The sequence below is a fragment of the Botryllus schlosseri genome, chromosome 12 (assembly GCF_051294905.1).
Source record: "Botryllus schlosseri isolate E-star chromosome 12, Bs_hap1, whole genome shotgun sequence".
NCBI lineage: Eukaryota > Metazoa > Chordata > Ascidiacea > Stolidobranchia > Styelidae > Botryllus > Botryllus schlosseri.
This window is the reverse complement of record NC_137247.1, coordinates 5514025-5538373: the sequence shown is the minus strand read 5'-3', so window position 1 is coordinate 5538373 and position 24349 is coordinate 5514025. Positions and strand designations below refer to the sequence as shown.

At 40.1% G+C, this 24349-nt stretch overlaps 1 protein-coding gene across 1 annotated transcript; it reads left to right on the top strand.

Annotated features, from left to right (window-relative positions):
- The first annotated feature begins 222 nt into the window (after positions 1–222).
- LOC145452565 (uncharacterized) lies at positions 223–24012 on the top strand. Its single transcript, XM_080330737.1, has 24 exons — positions 223–2002; positions 4580–4658; positions 5969–6106; positions 6376–6480; positions 6546–6629; positions 7954–8118; positions 8856–8981; positions 9043–9168; positions 10185–10310; positions 10674–10829; positions 13688–13788; positions 13850–13975; positions 15261–15607; positions 15962–16089; positions 16147–16209; positions 16846–16900; positions 17929–18387; positions 18516–18730; positions 18795–18849; positions 20229–20345; positions 20418–20538; positions 22148–22225; positions 22537–22582; positions 22826–24012. The coding sequence occupies exons 1-24, from the start codon at positions 1890–1892 to the stop codon at positions 22937–22939; spliced, it is 3243 nt and encodes a 1080-aa protein (XP_080186863.1). The 5' UTR covers positions 223–1889; the 3' UTR covers positions 22940–24012.
- Positions 24013–24349: the final 337 nt, after the last annotated feature.

The following is a 24349-nucleotide window of genomic DNA, read 5'->3' as shown; positions in this document are numbered from 1 at the left end:
GGTGAGTGGTGTCGGAATTTGTATTATGGATGACGCGATGGATGGCAGTCGGGCTCGAAGTAGCTCGCGACTGTCGCGAGGCGTGTTGCTATAGCTTGTTTCAAATGATATCCGTCCTGCAGTTTGGAGCAGATATTCAGAGCAATAGTTAGTAGGATGTGAAGTAGATGTGAAGTAGAAGGAGTTTGGAGCAGATATTCAGAGCAATAGTTAGTAGGATGTGAAGTAATTGTGATTATACTTGTATAAATATACACAAGGTGCGGTATCCCTATAGTTAATAAATTGCTAATAAACCATACTGAACTAAATAGTACCGTAGCCATTTTACGTGTAACCTAGATTGGCTATGATACTGTATCACGGCTTCATTAGACAAAGCAAACATGTGTCTGTCACATTCACATCGATTGTATGATTGTATGTAATAGGTATATTATCATTTAGCATACCAGGACTACTAGTAGGTGTAGACTGTAGGAGTAATGTATAGATTACCAAATTTAGCCTACATGTCATTAATTTCGCATTTTGGACTTGAGATGAACTTGGATACACATAGAACTGTTAGGTTTTGCTTGCACTGGTCTCATGGCTAGGCTAGGCCTACTTGATCATCAGGGAACCCATATATAGCACTTGGCTAATTTGCCTCTCGTGCTCCTTCGTCAAGGCCAACCCAACCATGTTAATTGTCAAGTCTCAAGCCGCAATTTCAAGTCTCGATGTTGAATTTATCAAGAATTCAAGATCCATCATCCATGTGAAACTCCTCTATCTGCTGTTCTATTAGTTTTTCTGATATTGAACTGCTATTTTTCAGTTATTCGGTCACTCGAGTATTATAGCATTTGAACTGATTGGAATCGCTGGCCTTTTTTCCTGATATATCAGGTGAGCAGCGATGATTTTCCAATTTGAAGTAATTTATTAAAAAATAATTGAAAAATAAAACATAGTGTGAGCACAGGACACCGATTCCATACAGGTTGAAAGTAGTTATGCTGTTTCTATATACTTGACAACTGATAGTGTAATATTTGGACAACTTGTCAATTCTCTCTACCTCTACTTTAATTGGATCGTCGGATTATAGCCTATATTTTTATCTGTTAAAGACGCAGTTGTGACATTCTCGTCCAAGTACCCAGTGTTCGATCTGGATGTTCATTCTGTGCCTGTGTGTCTGTGCCTATACAGAAGGAGTTCACGTATACCATCTAAAATAGTACATTGACCTTGTGCGTTGAAATCAGAAATTTCATGCCGGTAATGGTGACATCACATTTTGTGATACGGTTGTTGATATAGGCCTACAATGTTCTCTGCAATTCTCTACGAGTTGCTGATGATTACCCCTGACGAGTGTCAGCCGAAAATATAATTATCTACGAGTTGCTGACGATTACCCCTGACGAGTGTCAGCCGAAAATATTCGCACTCATTTCAATACGAATATACCAACCAATTGATGTTTTTTAATAGGTTTATATGTGAACACCAAAACTAGGCGTACTTGCCTCTAGGTTTGAACAAAATTTAGAAGTGCTTTTGCTTGATAGCTGTGCCATAATCTGTGTATGCTTTGTGAAAGTGAACGCTCTGTAAGAAGTCCTCTGTGTTTTGCTACTTTGATTCACGGTAGTTGAATAGCGTAGAATTTGTTTGGTAAATTGTTCCTCTCTCCAATGTCTGGTCCTCTGCAGCTTAAGTGAGATGAGTGATGTTTGCCTTTGTCTACTTTTCAATGTCATGATTATGTCTAATATGAAAACTGCACCTCTGCCCTTCAGATTTATTACTTTGCGTTTTACAATCAATATCTTGTATTGCAATATGGTTTTGGGAAACAATTCTGCTGTATGATGACTGTGTCATCATGAGGAAAAATGGATATCGGACGCCGATCATTTCCCCTGCCATCTTTAAATCCGATGAAATACAAACAGCGGGTGATTTCCCAGCAAAATCCTCAGCCGGTAAATGTTGCCCGGCAACCACGGTAAGAGACTCATCTTTCCCCCAAACACTCTTGTCTAATAGACATTATAACAGCTATTTGTTGGGCTGGGAGTTGATGCCATACTGTATCATAATGACTTGTAATGTGGAACTTGAGCCAGATATAAATTTAAATTGTTTGTCCTTTTAGTAGGCTACCAGTTTGGTTTGAGTTGTGCTATAGCTGTGTGTATTGTCATGTATTTGAGTTATACTTATTGGGATTCATGAAAAAATTCCTATCAGCTATATTCGCACTGTATTAGGAATTTTTATTGTATAAAAAGATGAGATTCAATTTATTGAAGAGTTTTCATTCGAGGCAACATCGGTGGCCCTATGTGTTATGTATCTTTGAACAAGATTTTTGATTGATTCTGCGAGATCGCGTATTGATGCATCGGTATCCACCCTAAACTATTTTTTTTCCTAGCCAATGTAGCCATACCCTATCAAATGTCCACGAAACCTCAACCAAATCATCATGCTGATTTCCAAAAATGCTTTAGTGGGTGTCACATTTGCCATAAGGTTTTTATTTCTAATTTATCACACAATTTATACTGAATTGCCAACTTGCATATGTTTTTCTCTTGAGAATTAAGGGCTGTCGCAGCAGAACTTATGTTAAATTTTCTTTGATGATATGCAACCCTCTTATTTAATTTACCACAAGCGTCTTGGAATGATAGTAATCCAATTATCGGGGATCAATAATAATGAACTAGATCGATTCCCATCTCATGACAAGCCTCATTAGCACTGTTTTGGTATGTTGCAGTTGTTTTGATCTTGAGATAAAGTGCATTCCCCACCCTGGAAAGCCCGAGGGGATTAGATTATCATGCTTCTATGTTCTGTTGACTTGTCCCGCCAAGACTTCAACCAAGACGTTAATCTGTGTACAAAACGTAAGCTGTGGTTTAGATATGATAATCCCAGGAAAATGGCTGTATGACTCCTCAGCTGGCAATTATGTCAAGTCTGCAGTAATGGAAATGGGAATAATTATACTTGCTGTTGCTTGTGACACTTGTGGCACATAGCAAGCAACTACCATTGATTCGTAACATGCCTGTGTACCGTTGCCTTGTTGTAATGATATGGAATCTTTTCCGGGAAGAGACCTAAGGGTATTGCTTCACTGGATTCAAGTTGTGTATCTTATAATAATCCATTACCACAACAGGTGCGACAGGCTTTGATATATCATGTCTACAGAGCCTGTGTGGTGTCCTTGAGTGTGATTATTGGAATTACGTCACATGCAATATTATATTGACATAATCTTTTGGTTTACTATAAAGTGGAGTGTATGTTTTCTTGTGACCGTGAATTTCTCATTTCTGATATAGGTTTGTTTTTATGGATTGTAGTCAGTACCGTGGTTCTGAACAGCCGCAGAAATCTGTTTCCTATACTTTGTAGCACTTGACAATCCTCACATGACCTTTCGAAGTGAGATGAATCATTGCAAGGTTTCTGTTGCTCACTGCAATTATCACAATAATTGCAGATTTTGTAACTCACAACAGATACAGCGTCATGAATTTATGCTGTGCAGCTCAGCCTGGTATTCTGGCAAACATAATTATCACTTGCTATGAGTTGCCAGTTACTGACTGGCTCTGATAGTGTTTTTTCTACTTGATTTTGGACTAAAATTTGTAATCTTGTGGAGGCTTTGCCAACTGAGATTCGTTAACTGCTTGGTGATTCTTAACCAGGCTGACGGACACCAGACTCATGGTACCTCTAGTTGGTAAAACTTCAAGTTATGTAGTCAATTCAATATCCTGTATCTGTGTGTAATGTACACCCATGCTGGGGTGTTGGATTGTGTTTTAAGTGGATCTATAGTAACATAACCTAGCTTGCATCGATCCGTATGCCTATCATTTTTAAGCACATCAAATTGTTTTTTCGTTTTAAAGTCGGTTGTGATCTTGATGTTGGCTTTCATCGTATTGTCCGGTAGAAATGAACGTATGTTGATAATGAGCACATCAAACCTGCCTTTGCAATGATCCAAAAGAGTGGGAATTCGTTGTTAACGTTAATATTGATGGAATGCTCCCCACAGCGTCACTAATGTGTGACCGTGACCGTAGCCTGATCAATAAATTGGCAACAGCATGATTGCTGGGCTGGTGCTAAAAATCTTAAAAACTAAAAGATTGTAATGATTTATTATTCCACAAGCTTGTTATTGTAGTTTATTACTCACATTCGAGTGAAGTGAGCTACCAGCATAGCAGCTGATCCCTAATTTGGGATGTAAGATAACTGAACACATGACACCAATGTCCAATTGGTTCTTGAAGCGGCTCAAATGCATCAATAACATGAGGATTATTATGTGTATGAACTTAACTGTCATGCTTCATAAAAAATTGGGCCTTGGTATCATGTGTTGAGCTTTCGGGGATTCCGATTCATAGATCATAATGAAATGCCTGTTTTTTTAAGTATTTGCAGGAGTGTGCAAGCCTACTGCAACTGCATCATGGCGAATTCGTAAATATCCTATAAGAAGCGTTCCAATCGATGAAAATAACGTCAGTGTTTTTATTTTTAGACAAACAAACGGTGATATTGCCGACTCGCAAATCGCAAACTTGAAACAATGCATTTCGGCTTATTTGGATTCTATACAGGTGAGTTCTTTTTCAGAGGTTACAATAGGTTAGTACTCTGTTAGGGATGGATTGTGAATTTTTTGAGAAGTACATAAGTCTGCAAGCTGCTTCGAATTTTTGTTCATAGCCACCCCTCTCAACAGAGTCATGGTTATTCGAATGAACATGTTGTTTGTAATTTTTTGTGAATAAGATTTGTTCGATACTGAGATCAATGGTCTGAAATCTGATTGCGTTTCCTATGATCATCTTTTTTTGGGTATCTGATGTAAGACGGCGTCTATGGTGGGAACTGATTGGGGTATGGGGCTTGCTGAACTGGACCAATAAGCAAATGCCTGTCATTACTTGACTAAATCGATCATGCATGGCAGATAGTGTGGGACATTTTTTTACATTAAGAAACTTGATATTGATAAAATTTTGACCTCGTATGTGTAAATTAGGTTTTTTCTCACATAATGTTAGAATTGTACTAGTTATCTTCATTTCTGGTTGGAACTGTCTGTCCTTCCGATTTACGAAGTAGTCACTTTTTTACTTAAAAACTGACAAATTTTTACATGAAAAACTTTATTTTAACGAAATCTGGACAAATAAAGAGTTCCAGCAGTTACATCACGCATCATTGTAGTGGTAGAAGATAATTTCACACATTCTCGGTTAGAAAGTGTCTGTAGCTTGCCAAGAACGGAGATGGCTGGCAACACTGAAGTTGTACGTACACTGCTGGTGACAAACCGTGTTGCTTCATTCTGACAATGTTGTTTACATCACAATTTTTCATCATGCCCTTCTTGATAATAAATACCAATGCTCCCGCCGTCTTGCTTCAGTTAGGATATTGCGGTACGTTGAGCATAACACCATGTCAACCTATTTGTTTCATTTGACCGTTTATGATTCACAATAGCAGGCAATGGGCCGTCTACGAGCGTAGACCGATAAAGTAGGCTACAAGATGTGAAAAGATAAATTCACCGACGGTGCAAACATCTATGATACAAACGAAATGCAGGTTGCCGTAAAATTTTGACTTTGTCAACAATTCTGACAATTTTGTTGACCTGACGCTACAATTTTGACATCAGTAAATGTGAACTACCAAGTCTTGTGGGCAGTCACTTTGTCAATTTACCGTTGTAGGCTACTTTGGAAATTCCCAACAAAAGTCATGGGCTATATGACATTATATTCGTGTTGAAGCAGTTTGTGCAAACCTGAATTAGAGAGGTGAGCTTGATTGTGTCACGGTACATTGTCTGATTGTTGCGATGAGACTTTTTCGTAACCATTCATGCGCTAAAAGTCCGCTTCCTATTTTTCAGATGGTGTGCCGAGCTGGTACTTGGCTTGCCGAAACGTTTTCTTTTCTTCTTAACGATACACCTGGCGGGACCACGGCTATGGACATGAAGTCAAAGTTTGCAAAGATGCTTGAAGCATCCGTCTCTACCACATTGCAGGTGCTCTTCGGATGCGTTTCGATGGGCGGTTGAATAATGAATATTTACTGGGAGTAGTTGTCGCCCGTATTGTGTTGGATTTTATCTTCAACCACTAGCTACGACTCTTTGTGTCAACCAGTGGCTCTTAGGCTTGTACTACTGTCAGGGTCTGCTTATGGCCCTCAATTCTGCCACCCAGGGATAACTCTTGAACAATCTCATAAGATGTCACTTGCTTAAAACTCGTTCCAACCGAAATCTTGCTGACTTTTATCCTTTGTTTTCAGGCAAAGAACAACCTCTCCGTGATGTTGATGGAGTTACCTTTCGCCGACTTGAATTGCAATAATCGGTCGCAAGTTGTTGAAGAACGCAGACTGATTAATATGAAAGTGAGCGAAGTATCGCTTTTTTAGATAATATTGGCGCTAACCCATTGTTTTTTCCTGTCTTTCAGGTGTTGGAAAATTGTATGTACTGCCTTTCCGAAGTTCACAATTCTTTTTTTAAGTTCGAACTCGATGTCAAAGTCGATATACAGGTGCGCTTTGTTGAATCTGATACCACACTTGAGATTTTGTCAGGTGGTGGCTTTATGTATGAGATGTGATAGTGATTGATGGTACTAGCCTCGTAATCTTGTTGCAAGTTTATGGATTTGTTCTTTGAAACACGAGTTCAATCTGTGTCAATTGGGAATTAAGCTAGATTCAATCTGTTTAATCTATAACGAGATTCAAAGGTCGTTTAGAGTGCCAGGTTTGGGGAAATACAGCAGTATCTCTTCTGTTCTGTAAATTCTTTATTATCGATCCGTATTCTAGATATCTATAGCATCTCGTGTGCGGCTTGTTTGTGACCCTGCAGGCGTATACTGGAACCTGTTACGTGGTATTATTCTGGCTTATCACTAATTTTTACCGTAAATCATCACACATTAGAAGAGATGCACAATAGGGGTCTTCAAAAATGACTTTTTTTTCTCAAATCGTACTGGCTGCTTGATAAAATTATCAAGTTACCTAATTTAAGCCTACGCACCAAATTTGGTTCAATTCCAACCAGTAGCCGCATTGCTACAGGAGAAGAAAGTTTCTATTTATTGTATAAAAATGAATAACAAAAAATTTAAAAATTTTCTGTTCACACCATGAAAGTGTTAGGTTGTCTGTAGAAACGATGTTCACCAAAATTGGTTCAATTCCAACCAGTGGAAGCGGAGTTATTGCCGTCGAGAAATTTGGATTTGAATAAAATAGTATTTACGGTGGGCACCACTATAATAAATAATTGAAGAATTTTTTCTCCTGTAGCAATGCGGCTAGCCGGCTACTGGTTGGAATTGAACCAAATTTGGTGTGTAGGCTTAAATTAGGTAACATAACAATTTTATCAAGTCATTTTTGAAGACCCCTAATGCACAAAAACAGCAACTGAGCCAAGAGATGGTTTTGGTGGATCTTTTAATCCGAATCGGAATCCTCGACTGTTGATTCATTTGCTTTTATTTCCAAGCCCCTAGTCCGCTCATTCAGAGGTTGCACGACAATTCATGATCATTGATCTGCAGTGCGTGTTTGAAATCAAATTGTCGCTAACCTTTTCCGATAGCTGGTAGTCTACAGAACTCATAAATAGCACCCAACCCTTATACTGCGACGTGTGACGGTCATGAATATCTTCACGTTTCGATAGTGTTCTGTTCGTAAACTCACACTTTGGATGTATATTATTTTCATGTGACGTGAATTTGAAAAATGGACCTCAAAATTTGAGAAATGTACACAAGCTACTTTGATTCAACAGCGACGATGCATTTCGGCGGTGTTGTTAAACTCACATTTCGGACGCCCATTTCGTTTCAGAGCAAAGGGACATTGCAGCAAAGCGAGGCAACCAGCAAAATGCCCCAAAGTCAAGAAATTATTCCCGACAACAACCCGAAATCGACGACAAACCATCTCGTGGCCGAATGGGAACGGCTGGCGGACGTCGCGTGCAATGCAAAATCGTGGCAAGCGCTGAAACAGGTTGGGTGAAACCGTCTTTCCGTACCTAATAATTTGGGCGATTTTTTACCTAAAAAACGAAAGACTTTGATGTAAAAAATCAAAATTTTTACATTTTTTACATTAGAAAACTTAATTTTGACAAAATTTTGACCTCGCGTATGTGAATTAGGTGTTTTCGCAAATAATGTTAGCATTGTTCTACTGGTCTTCATTCCTGGTTGTAACTGTCTGTCCTTATGAAGTACTTTGGCCTAAAAATACTTTTTTGCCTTGAAAACTGACAAAATTTTTACATGAAAAAACTTTGTATGAACGAAATCTGGACCTATGAAGAATTCCAGTAGTTACTTAAAGCATTATGGTAGAAATAATTACAGTTTGTTGTAGTACAACGAAAGATACTTTCCTACATTATCGGGTAGTAAGTGTCTATCCTTATACTGAGTAGCTTGCCAAGAATGTAGAAAGAACGTTCAACGGCAGCAGTTGTTGGCTGGCAACACTGGAGTCGTGCGTACACTGCTGGTGACAAACCGTGTTGCTTCATTCTGACAATGTTGTCTACATCACAATTTTTTATCATGCGCTTCTTGATATAAAAACCAATGTCCACGCAGTAACGCTTTGATTAGGATATTTCGGTACGTTGAGCATAACACCATGTCTACCTGTCTGTTTCGTTTGACTTGTTACTACAATTTTGAAAAAAAAATTGCCCCACTAATAATCCACTCCTGTTTTTTGTTTTTTTACAGACAAATATGTGCCTTCGGAAATATAACGGATTGACGGGCAACGAGATACAGAATCTGTTGAAGCACGGCACCGTTTCGGACTTGTACCTCGAAAAGCTTAATCAGAGGATCGACACAGCGTTGCGGGTTGGTTTCCCTAGTTTGTCGCGTTTGAAAAGTTGTACCTGACCGGCCCGTTTTATTCTAGAATTATGAGGTGGGATTGCGAGCCAATCCTGCGGAATTTACGATCGTTTTCGGGGGATTCCATTCGGACACAAGCCAGGCTAAGGCCGCCCTGCTGGGGTGCTGTTCGCAGAGTGAAATGGAGCAAGTGGGTGTCTTGACTGTCGCTTAGGAATACAATGTAGTATATTTTTGTCTTCGAGTTTTTGCCAGGTGAGTGCATGATGTGCATATGTCGCTGGTCAAGCAAGGAGCAAACGTTGCCTTGTAAAGCTTTTTAGGTCATTGATGCCAGTGTTACTAATCAGGCCTATGGTCTAACCCGGTAGGGGTTTGAACCCACAATCAAGAAGCCAGACACTCCAGCATTACTCCATCTTGTCGACTTTCCTACCGCCCGCTATCGTGTAGTTTGCTTTAAGGCTCGACAGTAAGGTTGTTATGCACTTCAATTTGAAGTGTGGGATGGTATGTATTGCAATCTCTGAAACTGGAAATGTAATATTTTAATGCTGGGTAAACCGTCAAAACCAATCGATTTTACAACACTGGCGTTGTTGTGTGCTCAGGTACATCTCATATGCAATTGATTATTGTATGTGTAGGCGAAATAGAAGACTTAATTAACGATGATGAGTCATATGACCTCGAGACCACCTGTGCCTGTAGCCGAGTAATCTGTATGGTCTGTGTAGTAATGCGTTTCTGAGGGTACTCGGTGTTAAAAGCTACGTATGGCAGATTATTTATTAATGTTTTGTGTCTTGAAATGCGCCGGCAGTTGTTCTTTTCAATTATTCATTATTTTAAATGTGCGTTGGGTGCTGATCTGTTTTAAAAATCGCAATACAGAACTGTGTTATCGAACTATGTAGTGGCCGAAATCATTTGTTACCGGCATCCCAAATTTGTGTGACATTTCAATTTCTATTTCACTTCGTGGTGGGTTAAAGTCTTTCGATAGTGTTCAGTCAAACACACAGGAATTTATTTGTGTATACATATACACGAAATACCGTTTCAATTATAGAATACTGCACTTGTTAAATTGCCAATACGATATTGGTATTGTATTGATCAAACATTGTTATTGTTATATTCCAATCGTAAAATATATGATATAGGCACAGGAACTTCATATACATTGTGTCTTTGCTTTTTTAGGGCACGCAACGTTTGCCAGTGTCTCAGTTTTTACACTGCGAGCTTCCGTTGATGGCCGTTACAGTAAACAGAAGAGATTATGTGGCAGATACGAAGAATTTGTCTACCAACGTCAATCAGAAAAAAGTGGGTTTCGTTCGATCGTTTTTCCGTGTTTGAACACGGGAGCGTTGTCTTTTGTGGGTTGAATATAATTGTAAAGTGGTAGTTTATTTACGTTTGATGTGGAATGCGGTAGGAATGTTTACTGTACCGGATTGTGGCTTTAGAAAAATTTGGCAGGCCTACGAAGCCCTGAATCGCACAAATAATATCAGGATACCATTTGTGGATATGGGTCTCGTTTACTCAATATAAATCTCAGTTATGTTACAGATTACTCTCAAGTGTTTTTGGATTAATGTATATCGCTTGTGGACAATTTTGTGATGCATGAATTTGTTGTGTGATTTGTATCAATTTCATTAATCGGTCCGAATAACTTTTCAGAACGCGGTACGTCAGCTGCTTCAATCCACCAACCAGAAGTTGAGTATCAGCGAAACGGATGACCTGGCATCGGAAATCCTGGGTGATGTGTGTCCTGCCCGTTGGCGCAACCACGTCAAGGCGACACTACAGCTGTTGTACGGGAACTCGGGACTGGTGAGAGAATATCGTAGTTTGATAGTTTCACGGTTGGTTCGTGGTACAGAATTGTAAGATTTCATCAGAACAACTATTGTGAGATTTCGTTTATTATCACTTGAATTCTTTTCGGACACGGGCTCGTACGGTAAATTTATGGCATACACGTCTGCCGATCGGTCAGCGTTTGATTGAGAATCTTTGCTACAATGATGACATGTTCACCTGTCTTTGCGAGGGGTTGATCGTTGGTAGGTAATACTGGCGTTCGAGCGTACCATTCAAGAGTCAAATGAAAGTGATGACCTTTCTTTTAGTAACGTTAGAATTCAGTAAATCAGGAGTCAAGTCAGAGTGAAGACCTTTTTTTTAGTCAACACAACAGGATTTCCAGTAAAGATTACAAAACCGGCTGTTTTCTATTTTCCATTCCAAAATATGCTAACCCTATCAATATGTGCTTGATAATGAAATATTGAAGTGAAAAAAAAGGACATGAGATAGCATTATTGAGTCATTGACTGGTCTGGCCCGCGAGCGATTTTAAGGTTTGAATCCGTCCCTCGACGCACCCCTGCTTTAGTCTGTCGACAACTCATTGATAAGGCTTCGTGTTATGATGAATGGTTTCTTGCAATTGATGGCGTGATGAAAGCAATTACCAGATTGACTATCAGGCAACAGATGATTTTGCGAATTTTAAAAGTATGAAATGTCATGGTTGATTACTACTATTTTTTCAGAATTTTTGTAGCTGCCATGGAATAGTAATATTTTAGAGTATTGGACACGATCTGAAGTCTCATTACAAAATACCACCCGAATACTGGTCAATTTCCCCGGAAACGATGGAATGTTTATATTTCGCAGTTGGTTCTTGCCGTTCAAACGCTCCCATCCATTTCAACGAGTTTATGGCAGTGCGTTGCGGTTCGCTTGTCTCCAGCCTTATCCTGTCTTGAGAGATTGAGTACGCATTGACGTCAGTTGCAATGAAAATCATCTCGGCAGGGAGTATTTTGTTCCATGAATCATAATGGTTAGGGTCAGGGCTTGATGATTTTCTTGTGATCTGGGGCTGTCGGCTTGTTGACAGTAAATTTGTGAGTCATGCGAATTCTAATACTTGGATTTTTCTTACTCTAAAACTAAAGGCCTTCAGCCAAACTTGGACAACTGGATAATTCTAGTTATCTAATTGGAGCGAAATTTCGGTAATTGAATTTGTGAGATGTTTCTATGCTCCAATTTTAATTTTAATCCAATTTGGAAAACGCTGGGTAGCAATAATTCTAATACTTATTTGGAAAAGCTTGATATTTTCTAATTGTCCAATCTGCCGTCAACGTCGCGTTGTCTGCGCCTACTTTGTGTCATGCGGCGATGTTTCTTGACCCGCTAGGTCTATTCTGTCTGAAAATATCCATCAGAAAATTTCAAGAAAATAGTGCCATTTGATTTAAACAGCTCATGGCCTCATTTGACTGCTGATGATCTAATTTTAAAGCAATAAAAGATTGCTAGCGTAGAGAATGGGCTCGATTTTTTTCTGTAACAGTGGTTTTGTTATATTTCTTGGAAATAAGCACTCAATTTTCACTTTGAATCGCCATATTCACCGCGTTTTAAGTGATCTCGACAATAAAATGCTTAGCACTTGTGCTATTTTATCATTAATCTACAAGAGGGCTCGGAGATCTTTCTCCCAAGTAACAGAAAATTTGTTGCGGTATCTAGTGGATCATTTTGTAAGTATTTACGTGTGGGCTCAGGCAGATTTAAGAAATGAAATCTCAACCTTTGCAATCTTGTGACGGACACTTGTAAAGTCAGACGGCGTCAGATGTCTCATTCATGTGAGGCAGCCAGATAAGAACACTTATCGCATTCTTGTGGAGACTTTTCCACTCCGTTGAACCTTGCTTGCGGTTTGTTGTTCAGACTTGAAGTGAAGTAACAGATTAGTCTGTAGTAAAGCGCGAGTGGACTTTTACGCTGATGTGGCTCACGCATTTTTTCACCGAAACTGAAAAATCAAAATTACGCGTTGTCCTAACTATTAGAATTAGAGTGTTTCAATTGATTTCATGATAATAATCGTTAGTCCCATCAATCCATCTTATAGCCTATTTTCTTATCTGCTTACATTATTTTATATGTTGTCATTTATTATCACGAATCAAAATGTCTGCTCATAGTTTACTGGCATTAGGGTTGTCCAAAAATAACTTTCAACTGTCTTTCTGGGTTAAATAAATGCTGCACATCAAGTTTGACTAAATTACAACCTGTAGTAGAAGTGTTATTAGAGTCTGAAAATAGTATTTAGTTGATACTCAAATAATTTAGTTCTGTATTAGTATTTTGCACTATAATAAATGCTTGAAGAATTTCCCACCGTAAATAATATTTCTTTAAATCCAAAATATTTGCGCTCCACAAACTTTGCTTTTACTGGTTTGATCGGAGCCAAATTTGTTATGCATCGTTTTTTTTAGAAAAGTCAACAAATTCATGGGGTTGGCAGTCAAATTTGAAAAGTAATCTTTAAACTAAATTTCCTAGCTTTTTTAGCTTAGCTTCTACGCGTTGGAATTGAGCCAATTTGGGTGTGTAGCGTTTTTCTTTTAGTCAATCGAACAATTTTATCGAATATCCAATAAAATTGGAAGAAAAAAGTTCTTTTTGTACAACCCTACTGAGCATAATGCAATTTCCACTTCCTTTGAAACAGTTCTTCAGTATTACTATACTGGTATTCGTGATATCATCAGTTTCGATATAACCTGGTTTCTTAATGTCAATAGGAATAAGGTCCTATGCTATTTGTCAAGTCGCATTTGAAAAATATTGAATAATACCGCATTTTTACGCAGATCATCATGGACACGGTCAGCGGGGAATTGAATAACGCGAAACGAAACGCGGTTGTATCGATAAAAGACAATTTCATCGTCGTGTCCGTGACGTCGACGTGGTAAGGCCCGCCGTTTTGTAGGCGATGTTCCCAACGCGATAATCGTGGGTTTTTGCCGCAGGTGTCTCAAGGAGGACCCGGGCACCATGTCTTTGCTGCAGAGAAATCTAGACCCGGAGAAGACCCTGGCCACGATTCACGTCCGTTACGTTTCAGTGTTTTACAATAAAGTGTTGCCTTCGCAAAGGTGAATATTTTTTCTCTGTGCAGACCTCGATAAGCTTGCCGCCGCTTATAATGACTGCGACAGAAGTGGTCAAAGAAATCTGCGTTCCTGCTCGAGTTGAAGTATTCGTAATGCAGTAAATTTCTATTCAATTATAACTTGGCAGCATCGATTTTCGAGGCATGTCCAATAGGGCTATTCAAGAACACCTTTTTGTTCAAATTTTACTGGCTACTTGATAAAATTGTTGGGTTGTCCAAAAAAAAAAAACGCTGCACACCAATTTCGGCTCAATTCCAACCTATAGAAGTTTTGGATTTATATAATAAATAGAAATATGAAAATTTTCAAATTTTACTGGCTACCCCACGACATTGTTGAGTTGTCTGGAAGACAATGCACGATTATTCTGGCTCCATTCCAACCACTAGAAGCGAAGTTATCAATGGTTTCAGATTTAGGATTTCAAATCATAGTATTTACGGTGGGAAGAGCTATAATGAATAATGACAGAATTTGTCACAGTAGATACTATTTTTTGCAAATCCAAAATTACGTACTCCTATGATTTCGCTTATTCTGGCTGAAATTGGGCCGAATTTATGTTGCTTAGTTTTTTCAGACTTTGAGGGCTTATTTCGGGTGAATTCCGTTGCCGTGACCAATTTATATTTTCGGAATCAGCGCGAAAGTAGCTTTCGATTAGGACCAGTTACGTTAGCGTTTAGTGCTCTGGTCGCCAGCTGTAGCACCAGGGTTGTAATGACTCGAGTTATGACTCTGGTCATTTTATCAAAATACGGAAATGACTCGACTCAATCTGTGTATTCACTGGACTTGGACTCGAGTTATTGCGCATGACTCGAACCTAGTCGTATGACTCGAGACTCAGACGGCCAAGACCGACATTTCATTGTAATTTCGAAGAATAGTAAAGTAACCGCACTATTGGTATTTCGTCTACCGGTACTGGTACTGACCAGAAACTGCTAAAAGTGAGGAAAATTGTTATATTATAAATGCGAACCATTCGATATCACCGAGTAGAGTTATAAAAAGTGGGTTTAACAAGACTTAACTGGAAACTGAGCAGTCAACACAAAGACTTCGACTTCGACTCGAGTTGTAATACCATGACTCGGACTAGACCCTCTGCTCACTGACTTGGACTCGGACTTGACTCGGCGGTGACATGAAAATGACTCGACTTGACTCGAGTCAAAACTATTAAACGTGAGATTGACTCGTGACTCGGAGTCTTGCGACTTGGTTACAACCCTGTAGTAAACTCGTAGTGAAATTTCAGGTTCGACCCGGGTATTTTCGTCGAGACCTTCCTGCAGACGGGCAGCGAGAACAGGCGCCGGGCGTCCCAGACTCTCCGCGCCACCCAGACCCTCTGCGGCGTGCCCCTGACGCCGCTGTCCGCGTGCTGGCTCACCGGTCAGACGCTGGCCGCCGACGAGTCGCCGGTTTTGTCGACTCGTTTTCTGCTGCAGTCTGATGCGGAAGAGGTCAAAAGCCAACGGAAGGCCGGGTCGGACAAGGCTTCTGCCCCGCTGAAAGCCGAGGAGAGCGATGCCAAGTCTGACCGGAAGAGAACGAAGAAACTGGTCGTGGAAATTAAGGAGGCAGACTCGTCCGGGGATGAAGGTATGGTTTAATTGTGATTGGTACCGGTAATGATAAAAATAATAAAATAAACAACAATATAATAAAATATAATGGAATAAATATTATAATTATGGAAAAGTCGGCCGTAAAGCTGCCATTGTCGACTTGTTTGGGAATGAAGGTATGGATATATAGTTTGATAATGCTAAATATAAATAAATATAATATGGTATTAAAATTAGTAAACGTAATCTGGATCACATCTTAGCTGCGAATGCTTCATTTCTGGAAATCCTACAGCTGGCGTCCAGAGCGTGTATTTTCGTTCTTCCAAACTTCCATTGTAAAAAGCCTGGTAAAAATTTTCGTGAACCACCCGCCACCCTTTTTCAGGTAAACTCTCTGACAACGACGACTCCGTGAAAGACGTCATCCACATGCTGTCCGGGTCTGGCAGAGCGAATTCGCGTCGACGCCACGTTGTACGGACCGAGGAGAAGGCCGACGACCAGGACACGGACGTGAGTCTGCCGTACTCGAGCTCCCGGGGAACCTTTGATGCTACTTTCGCTTTACAGGAACTGAGCAAAGCGACAGAAGATATCTTGGATGAAATTAGCGACTGCAACTCTACCGTCAAGGTGAGCTCTTACTTGATAAATTCAATAATGAATGTGTGATGTAAAGCACTGGGTGAATTCGGCAACTCGGCACTTGTGTATTTATTGAGATATTCGGATAGGGGTTAGTGTAGGGACAGGTTACGATTGTGGGTCTCAGAGTGCCGAATTCACTAGTGAACCTCTTGTCCTATTACTGGAAATCTACTGAAAACTGCAAAATCCAATCCATTTCCAATTTTTTACCTGCTGAGACTTTGCAGTTAAAATTTTTTACGTTGTGGTAAACTAAGGTTAGTGTTGTGAGATCTGTGTTTTTTCTGTTCAATGGACATTTCTAAAAGGCAGCGTTGCGTTTTGGAGGAGCTCGACTTGAACCCGATTTGACTAAGCGCCTGTTTTTGGACGGCGTTGAATTTTTTAGTGGAACCCTTTTTGACGAGCGTAAACATGAAATTTACTGGAATTCTTTTCCAATTTATTTATTTGAAGGGAAAGTAAGAGTGTCTCCTAGCCCCAATAATTTTTCGGTCCTGGTCCTAGGGTGCTATTAGCTGTATGTAGGATCAGAACTGTTAATATTATTTTGTGGGTGCGGGGAGATTAACATGTCCTTTGTCTAATGCGACTTGCGCCTTCATTCTGTTCTGAATTTAGACTCCTCAAAGAAAAATCGCTGCGGCTGCTGGTCAGGACGCTCAACCTATTCAAGGTATATTATATTCTATATCTATATCCCCTTTGCACTAAGTGATATTTTCAACAAGAATTATAGTCTCTATGCTTTTTCTATCCTGGAAGCCCTGAAACATATACTTTTCTGTGAAGTCGTGATCGACCCAGCATTGTCACATCGTGGAATGAAATATGCATTCTCGAAAAAATAGCAATTTATATTTATGTGGTGTTGAACTGGCATTTGTTTTTTATGGTCACGTAAAAGCTACTCATGTCCATATCATAATGAACGATAACCGAACGCTCAACTCGAGGCCTTATACTTGATAGAGCTGTTACCAAGTCGCGTGGTTCCGAGTCACAAGTCAATCTCACTTTTATAGTTTTGACTAGATTCCTTTTCAATTCACCACTGAGTCCAAGTCAGTGAGAGGAGGGCCGAGTCCAAGTCATGGTGCTGTGACTCGAGTCTGAGACCAATTCATTGTGTTCCATGTTCAGTTTTGCTGAGTCGTAATGACTCAACTACTCGAGTCACGATTTTTTGGTGACATTTCATTGTAATTTCGAAGAATAGTAAAGTAACCGCACTTTTGGGATTTCGTCTACTGATACTTAAAAATGCGACTAGAAACTGCTAAAAGTGAGGATAATTACGATATTACACCTTCAATATCACCGAACAGACTTATAAAAAGTGGGTTTAACAAGACTTTAACTGGAAACTGTGTAGTAGACACAATGACTTGGTCTCGGACTCAAGTCATATTACCTTGACTTGGACTCGACCCTTTGCTCGCTGACTTGGAGTCGGACTTGAGTCGGTGGTAAGTTGGAACTGACACTATGAAAGTGAGATTGACTTGTTACTCGGTTATAACCCTGTAGTTTTAAGGTCAATCCTTGTCAACCCACTTTTTTCAACTCTGCCCGAGTCATTTTACGCATTTGAAGAAAGGACTCCAGTCAAGTTGAGTCAATAAAACATTGTGACTCGAGTCATTACAACCCAGCGCTAGTAATGACTCCTAGAGTTCACGATTTAAAAAAAAAAATTTCCAGGAAATCGCGGAGACATGCAATTTGAACTCGGCCCGCATCAATTGTCACACCGCGGACCCACCAAATCTCAAACCCTGCCCGGGGCAGTTGGCAGAACGGCGGAAAAGACAGAAGCCGCAAAGTCGCATTCGAACACTTTGCCGTTGCACGCCGGCGACCCAACGTGGGGCTCCCCGTTCGCGCGTTTGACCCCGCCGCAAATAACGGCAAACAACGCGGCCATGTCTGCCCGGCCCGCCGGGCAAGCCTTACCAAACCGGTTTGGTCCGTCGTATTTTGGGACGCCCGCGTCCAACCCGCCGTATTCCCACGCGTCGCCGAGCATCAGCCCGAGGCCGAATTTGGGCCTGGCACAGTCGGCCCGATCGATTCAGTATGATTCGTGGACGCATGCGAAGAGTTTTCAGGCGGACGCGAATTTGATGGCGGTGTTCCAGAATCAGCCGGACCTGATTATCGGTAAGATGGGGGTGATGCCATTGTTGTAATGACTCGACCGAACTCGAGTCATTTTGCATATTAAAAAAATCATTCGACTCAGGTCGACTTAACTAACGCCTTTCAAAATTAATTTCTCGTCGTTTCAGGCCCCAACCAATTGCGCGAGAAGATGGCCGCTCCTAATATGAACAACAACAATTTCGTCCGGGGCATGAGGGAGAGCCGCTCGCTGCCCCGACCGGGGCCGCCCCATTTCGGGGATTTGAACCGGTCCGTCAGCGTTTCGGCCGACGCGATGCAGCGCAATTTCGCGAACGACTCGGCGCCAATGCTGTTTCAGAATTCGCTCCGACTGAACGAGGTATCGTGCTGTTACAGGATTGGGTTTGGTGTTGTTGTCAATTTCTTCTATTTTATTTTGTCAGAATACTGATGCTAGAGGCACGCTCGTAGGCAATGCCATGCAGCCGCGCTCTCCCGGTAAGTAGGTCTTTCTTTTATCGCAGACCCCGTGCACCCCGAAAATTTTAGAAGCTGATGAACAAACAAAAGAAAAAAGGTCATCTCATTAGCCCAATCTCTCTATTCAGGGCATTTCTTGCCCCCCACAAAGCTACCTAATGACTATTACATGAGAAAAAAAGTCAAGATTTTGTGAAAATTGTAGCGTCGGGTCAGAAACTGTCGAAATTCTGTCGGTAAACTGCTCATTGGACGTATATAAATGTCAAAATCTACTGTTTTTCGCTAAAAAAATAATCGCCCCACCGCTGATGAACATCGCTTTTATTACAAAAGGACAATCTGGTTTTGCATATCAACATTGCCTTATCACGAGTCCCATACACCCCAATTGACGCTTACATCCAGCGAAACATTCATTTTCGAATTTATCAATGCAATATTGATGCATTGCCTTCACAGTAATGTTTGTTATTATAAGGGCGATTTTTTGCAACCTGCATTTCGTTTGTATCGTAGATGTTTGCACCGTCGGTGAACTTATCGTTTGACATTTTACATCTTGCAGTCTACTTTATAGGCCCACCGTTGTAGACGGCCCATTGCCTGCTAATTGCGAATCACAAACGGTCAAATGAAACAAATCGGTCGACATGGTGTTTATGCTCAATGTGGGAAAGTATCTTTCGTCGTACTGTAACAAATTATAATTATTCCCACCATAATGCGTGATGTAACTACTGGAATTCTTCGTATATCCAGATTTCGTTGAAACAAAGTTTTTTTTGTGTAAAAATTTGTCAGTTTTCAAGTCGAAAAAGTTAGCTCAGGCCTAACTTCTTCGTGATGACAGACATTTCCAACCAGAAATGAAGATAAGTAGTACAAATTCTAAGATTTTGTGGGAAAACACCGAATTTTTATACGCGAGTTCAAAATTAGTTTTTCAGTGTCAAAAAAAGTCAAAATTTCGATTTTTTAGGTCAAAATCTTTCGTTTTTTGGGTTAAAAAAAATCGCCGCAGTTATTAGCCTACATTTATTACGCCAAATTCACCGAGTGTATCACAATTCACGCTGTTATTCGATGAAACTTTTATATTTGAATTTATTAATACATTATTATGCATTGCTTGCATAGTAATAATGTACCATCGAATGGTATAGTGTGTAGTGATACGATTGTTGATATAGAATGCTCTTTCCAATTCTCTACTAGTTGCTATCAATTATTCCTGACAAGCATCTGCCAAAAATATCTGGGTTTATTTCAATATGAATATATTATTCAATCGTGTATTGAAGGTCTATATCTCCAAGATAATACTTACTACATTTCTAATGCTGAATTCACTAGTAACCGTTCAAAGAGTCGATAGATATCTTCTCGGTATTTAGGTCCGGTAGGCAGCAGGCAAAGAAAAGTCGAAACGGAAATTCTCCAGCAACACCACGCCAGCAACACGTGGCCATTTCTGCAGGAATTCGGCGCCTTCCCACCAGAGAACGCCGGAGGTAACTCTGTCGTGCCCGTTGATGGGTCTCCGAGGTTTTGCGACAATAGACGATGACCGTTATTATTCGCAGGGAAAGACCGGGAGTATCAGAAATACGTGGCCGAGCTACGAAACGCGGCGATGCGGAAACAGACGCAGAGTCCCGTCGCGCATCCGTTTGATACGGCCGATGTCGTCGCGTGGAACAACAGGTACGGTTTCCGCCAGACTTGAACAACTGAAACATTTTAATCTTTTCCAAATTACATAGGAATTAGAATTATAGCTACACAGTGTTTTCCAAATTAGATTAGAATTAGAGCTACAGTTTTTTCCAAATCAGATTACAAGTAGAATTAGAGCTGCACATTTTTTTCAAAATTAGATTGGAATTAGAATTATGGCTACACATTTTTTCCGAATTGGATTAGAATTAGAATTATAGCTACACACTTTTTCCAAATTAGATTAGAATTATAGCTGCAGTTTTTTCAAGCTAGATTAGAATTAGAATTATAGCTAGCCATTTTTCCAAATTAGACTAGAATTAATATAAGAGCATAGAAACATTTCACAACATGGATCAAAATTAGAATTAGAATTAAAACAAATTAGAACTCTATCACCGACTCCGCACATTTTTAATGCATACAAATGAATAGTATATTCATATCGAAATGAACCCGAGTGCTTTCGTCTGACACTCGTCAGGGCTGATTGTCAGTAAATAGTGTATTTCAAAAGAACTTTTGAATATCAACAGTCGTATCACCAGTTGTGACGTCACCAGCACCAAATTGTGAGCAGCGATGTCATATCTGGTGATACGACTGTTGATATTCAAGCGTCAACCGAAAATATTCTGGTTTAATTTGACATGAATATATTACATGATTGTATATATTGAAGTGCTGTAACTCCGAGAGTCTCTACAAAATTTCAATATACCAACTCGAATTCCAGCATTCCTGTAAATCTACTCTGAAAATTATATTTTTTTACATTATTAGTTATTTCATTGAGTGAATCCACCTATTTTTGGTAATTCAATTAAAAATTGCAGTCGCAAGCTATGTAATCAAACTTCTGTAACTGCAGCGACACTTTTTAGTAATATTTGAGAGTATTTCGTCCAATTTTAAAGCAGTCGAAGTCGGAGCATGTTAACAAACTTCAACTCCAAAGGATGTTGCAAAATGTGTGTGTATTTGTTACTCAAAATCACCGAATTTTATTACTCAACACAATTGAGTCATTGCGCCCAATCTTGGTTCCCGGTCATAATCGCTATAAACCAAACACGCTGCCTTTTTCGTGCTCCATAGATCTATTGGCTCATGTGACCTATGCAAATTGCCCTGTACACTTGTCCCGTTGCGTTAAACAAGCAGAATGAAAATATCTTTCTGAAGGTAATTATGCTAATATAGAGGAAACGCAAGAGCATACAAATCGATTGGTTGGATGAAAGTTTCCTGATACTTTAGTTACAAGTTATGGTCGAATTGCATGAATATACATCGAATGCGATTACTTCCTGTCGTAGCAGTGGGAATTACATTTCGCACTCGATGGGCTCGCTTAAATTTGTCGTAAGTGAACAGCATGAACATTTCTGCTTCTTGGAAAATCCACTCGGAAATCGGTGTGGCACAATTTTGTTTCCGCATGTGTGCGCTAGGGGTGTTCAAAAATGACTTTTTTTCTCAAATCGTACTGACTACTTGATAAAATTGTTGATAGGTTATTTTTAGCTGCTGAAAATTACTGTGCCTGGTATCTCCGTATTACGTGTTCTATCGTATATTGCTTGCTTTGCAGAATTCTATGGGAAAACCAGTGTTTGGAGCAACCCCCTTCGAATCCAAGATCTTTCAACAATGCCAACGGCGACGGAAGGTATGTCAGTGGTTTTTGTACGGTACCATTTCACTTCTTTGACAGGCCTATCAAACGTATAGTAGACATATATAGTTTTGACTTTGAAACCTCGGATGTTCGTAAATATCCTTACTGACAAAAAAGCGATATGATGTAGAATGCCAGTAGAGTATTGATGAGATGCTTGTCAGTTATGGGTACGGGATTATTGAGAGACGATAATCAAATCAAGGACTAATGCTGGGCAAAACTTTTTTGTTGCGGACGCTTTAATTGCTCCTGTTATTCTTGTGTTTCAATTTTTTTACCCAACAAACTATGTTTTGCAGTTCTACTGGAACCGGCGATATCTTTTCTTCAATTTCTGATATGAGCGTAAGTATTGTGTAAGAATTTAATATTTGAAGTATGAACTTTGCCGATCTGTTTAGTCGGAAATTTCGAAATGGTTGTTCCAAATTTTTTCGAATTAATTGACGTTGAAGTCTACAGTTCGCAGGAAATTGATAAAGTTTGGTTGGTTTCAAGCCTTCATTCCGTTGTTTGGTCCGACTTGTGAATTTTTATGTGAGACTTGCTACAGTGGCACGATAGGTCGCTCACCGCTACCGTTTTCAGAGTGAGCAATTCAAAACCGGGACCTGGCCGGGCACGTTTCAGCTGTGGCCTTCGACCGACGACAACGCTGGCATTTGGGAGTGGAGAAACGTCTCTGGCAGAGACGGGGAATAGTTTCTACGAGTTTATGGGAATATACTTTACAGCTGGCTGGTCCAAAAGCCTACATACGCTCAACTTAATGCTTGTGGTATTGTTATATTTGAAATTCGGAACGCTAGCCTCAATGCTGTTTGGACTCCACTTTTCGTCGAGGGCTTGCTGATGTACAGTTGAATGCGCTTACTCTGTCCTTTGAGAAACCATTGTGATGTCCGCGTGTCGGAAACGGACATAACTCTCCGTTATTCGTTATGACTGGGGTGGCAGTGTGCTTTATATCCTCGCTAACGTTTTGACGTGGTCAATTTTTTGAGAGTATATTGATTTTATCCTGTACTAGTTCTGCTAACGTAATCGACTGGTACATAGCTGACATTTGTGTGGTTTTCCAGGAACGATATTGCATATGCTCGTTAAGAATCTGAATATATTTGTTACTAAGGTGGCTGGCTCCACCGACAGGAATGCTATTTCTCTCTGGGATAGAATCTCGATTGCAAGCTGTTCTGTTATGCCCCGCGTATGGTACATGTGGAAATGAATACTTTTGTATTTTCTTGGTCTGTTTTCCATCGGGAGCTGTGCTTTCGATGGGAATGTTCCATTTTGCCTTTATGTTGAAGTTTTTTTTCGACCTATTGATTTGATTGTGCCCACCGAGGCGGTGACTTTTACAGATTGTTTATAATGCTTTTATTGTGAACGCAAGATAATCGAACAGATTATGTTGCTACTTAATGATGATGCGTTTGCTATTTTCCAACTACCGCAGGGCAATCTGGTTTGTGGACAGCAAATCTTACGACATTGTGGCTGACAAATCTCAGTGCAAGGCATCAGTTATAAACTAAATTTGTTCTTTGCGCTATCTCCCTAACCCTCCATGAGACGAGACGATGTTCCCACATGATTGGGATTGCTGAATTAGTATAATGGCACAATTTGCCATTATACTGTCTCGACGGCAGTTTTAAACGCATATCCATATGATACTTCCGATCATCTGCAAAGCTTGAAAATTTTTGGTATCTCATGATCCATACGGATTTAACATGGTGTTGAAACTGATTGTCATGAAGGCTTTATATATAGCCTATTTTGGTCTCTACCGGATTGGGAGGGAATTACATAGTCGATTAGGGAAGCCGTCATCTATCGAATCTGAGGAGAAAACTTGCATCGCTGGGTTATGTAGCCTACAGTCGGGGGGATTTAGTACGACCTGGGAGCTGAAAATTAACGAGAAAAAGTACTAAACCGGTTGGACACCGAGAGAATTTGAAGCAATATCATGATATCGCATATCTTTAGCGCCGTCGCGTGTACCAATGCGTGTACCGAGTCCACTGGCTTGACTTCAAGTTGAACGTGTGAACAACACTTTTGCAGCAGCCATTTAGTTCTAAAAGCTACGGTGTTCGA

Bases quoted from the DNA above. Each gene is read 5' to 3' on its own strand.
- LOC145452565 (XM_080330737.1), top strand. From the start codon at position 1,890: ATGGATATCGGACGCCGATCATTTCCCCTGCCATCTTTAAATCCGATG. The intron at 6,481-6,545 runs GTGAGCGAAGTA...CCTGTCTTTCAG, and splicing joins GCAGACTGATTAATATGAAA to GTGTTGGAAAATTGTATGTA. The intron at 8,982-9,042 runs GTTGGTTTCCCT...GTTTTATTCTAG, and splicing joins GGATCGACACAGCGTTGCGG to AATTATGAGGTGGGATTGCG.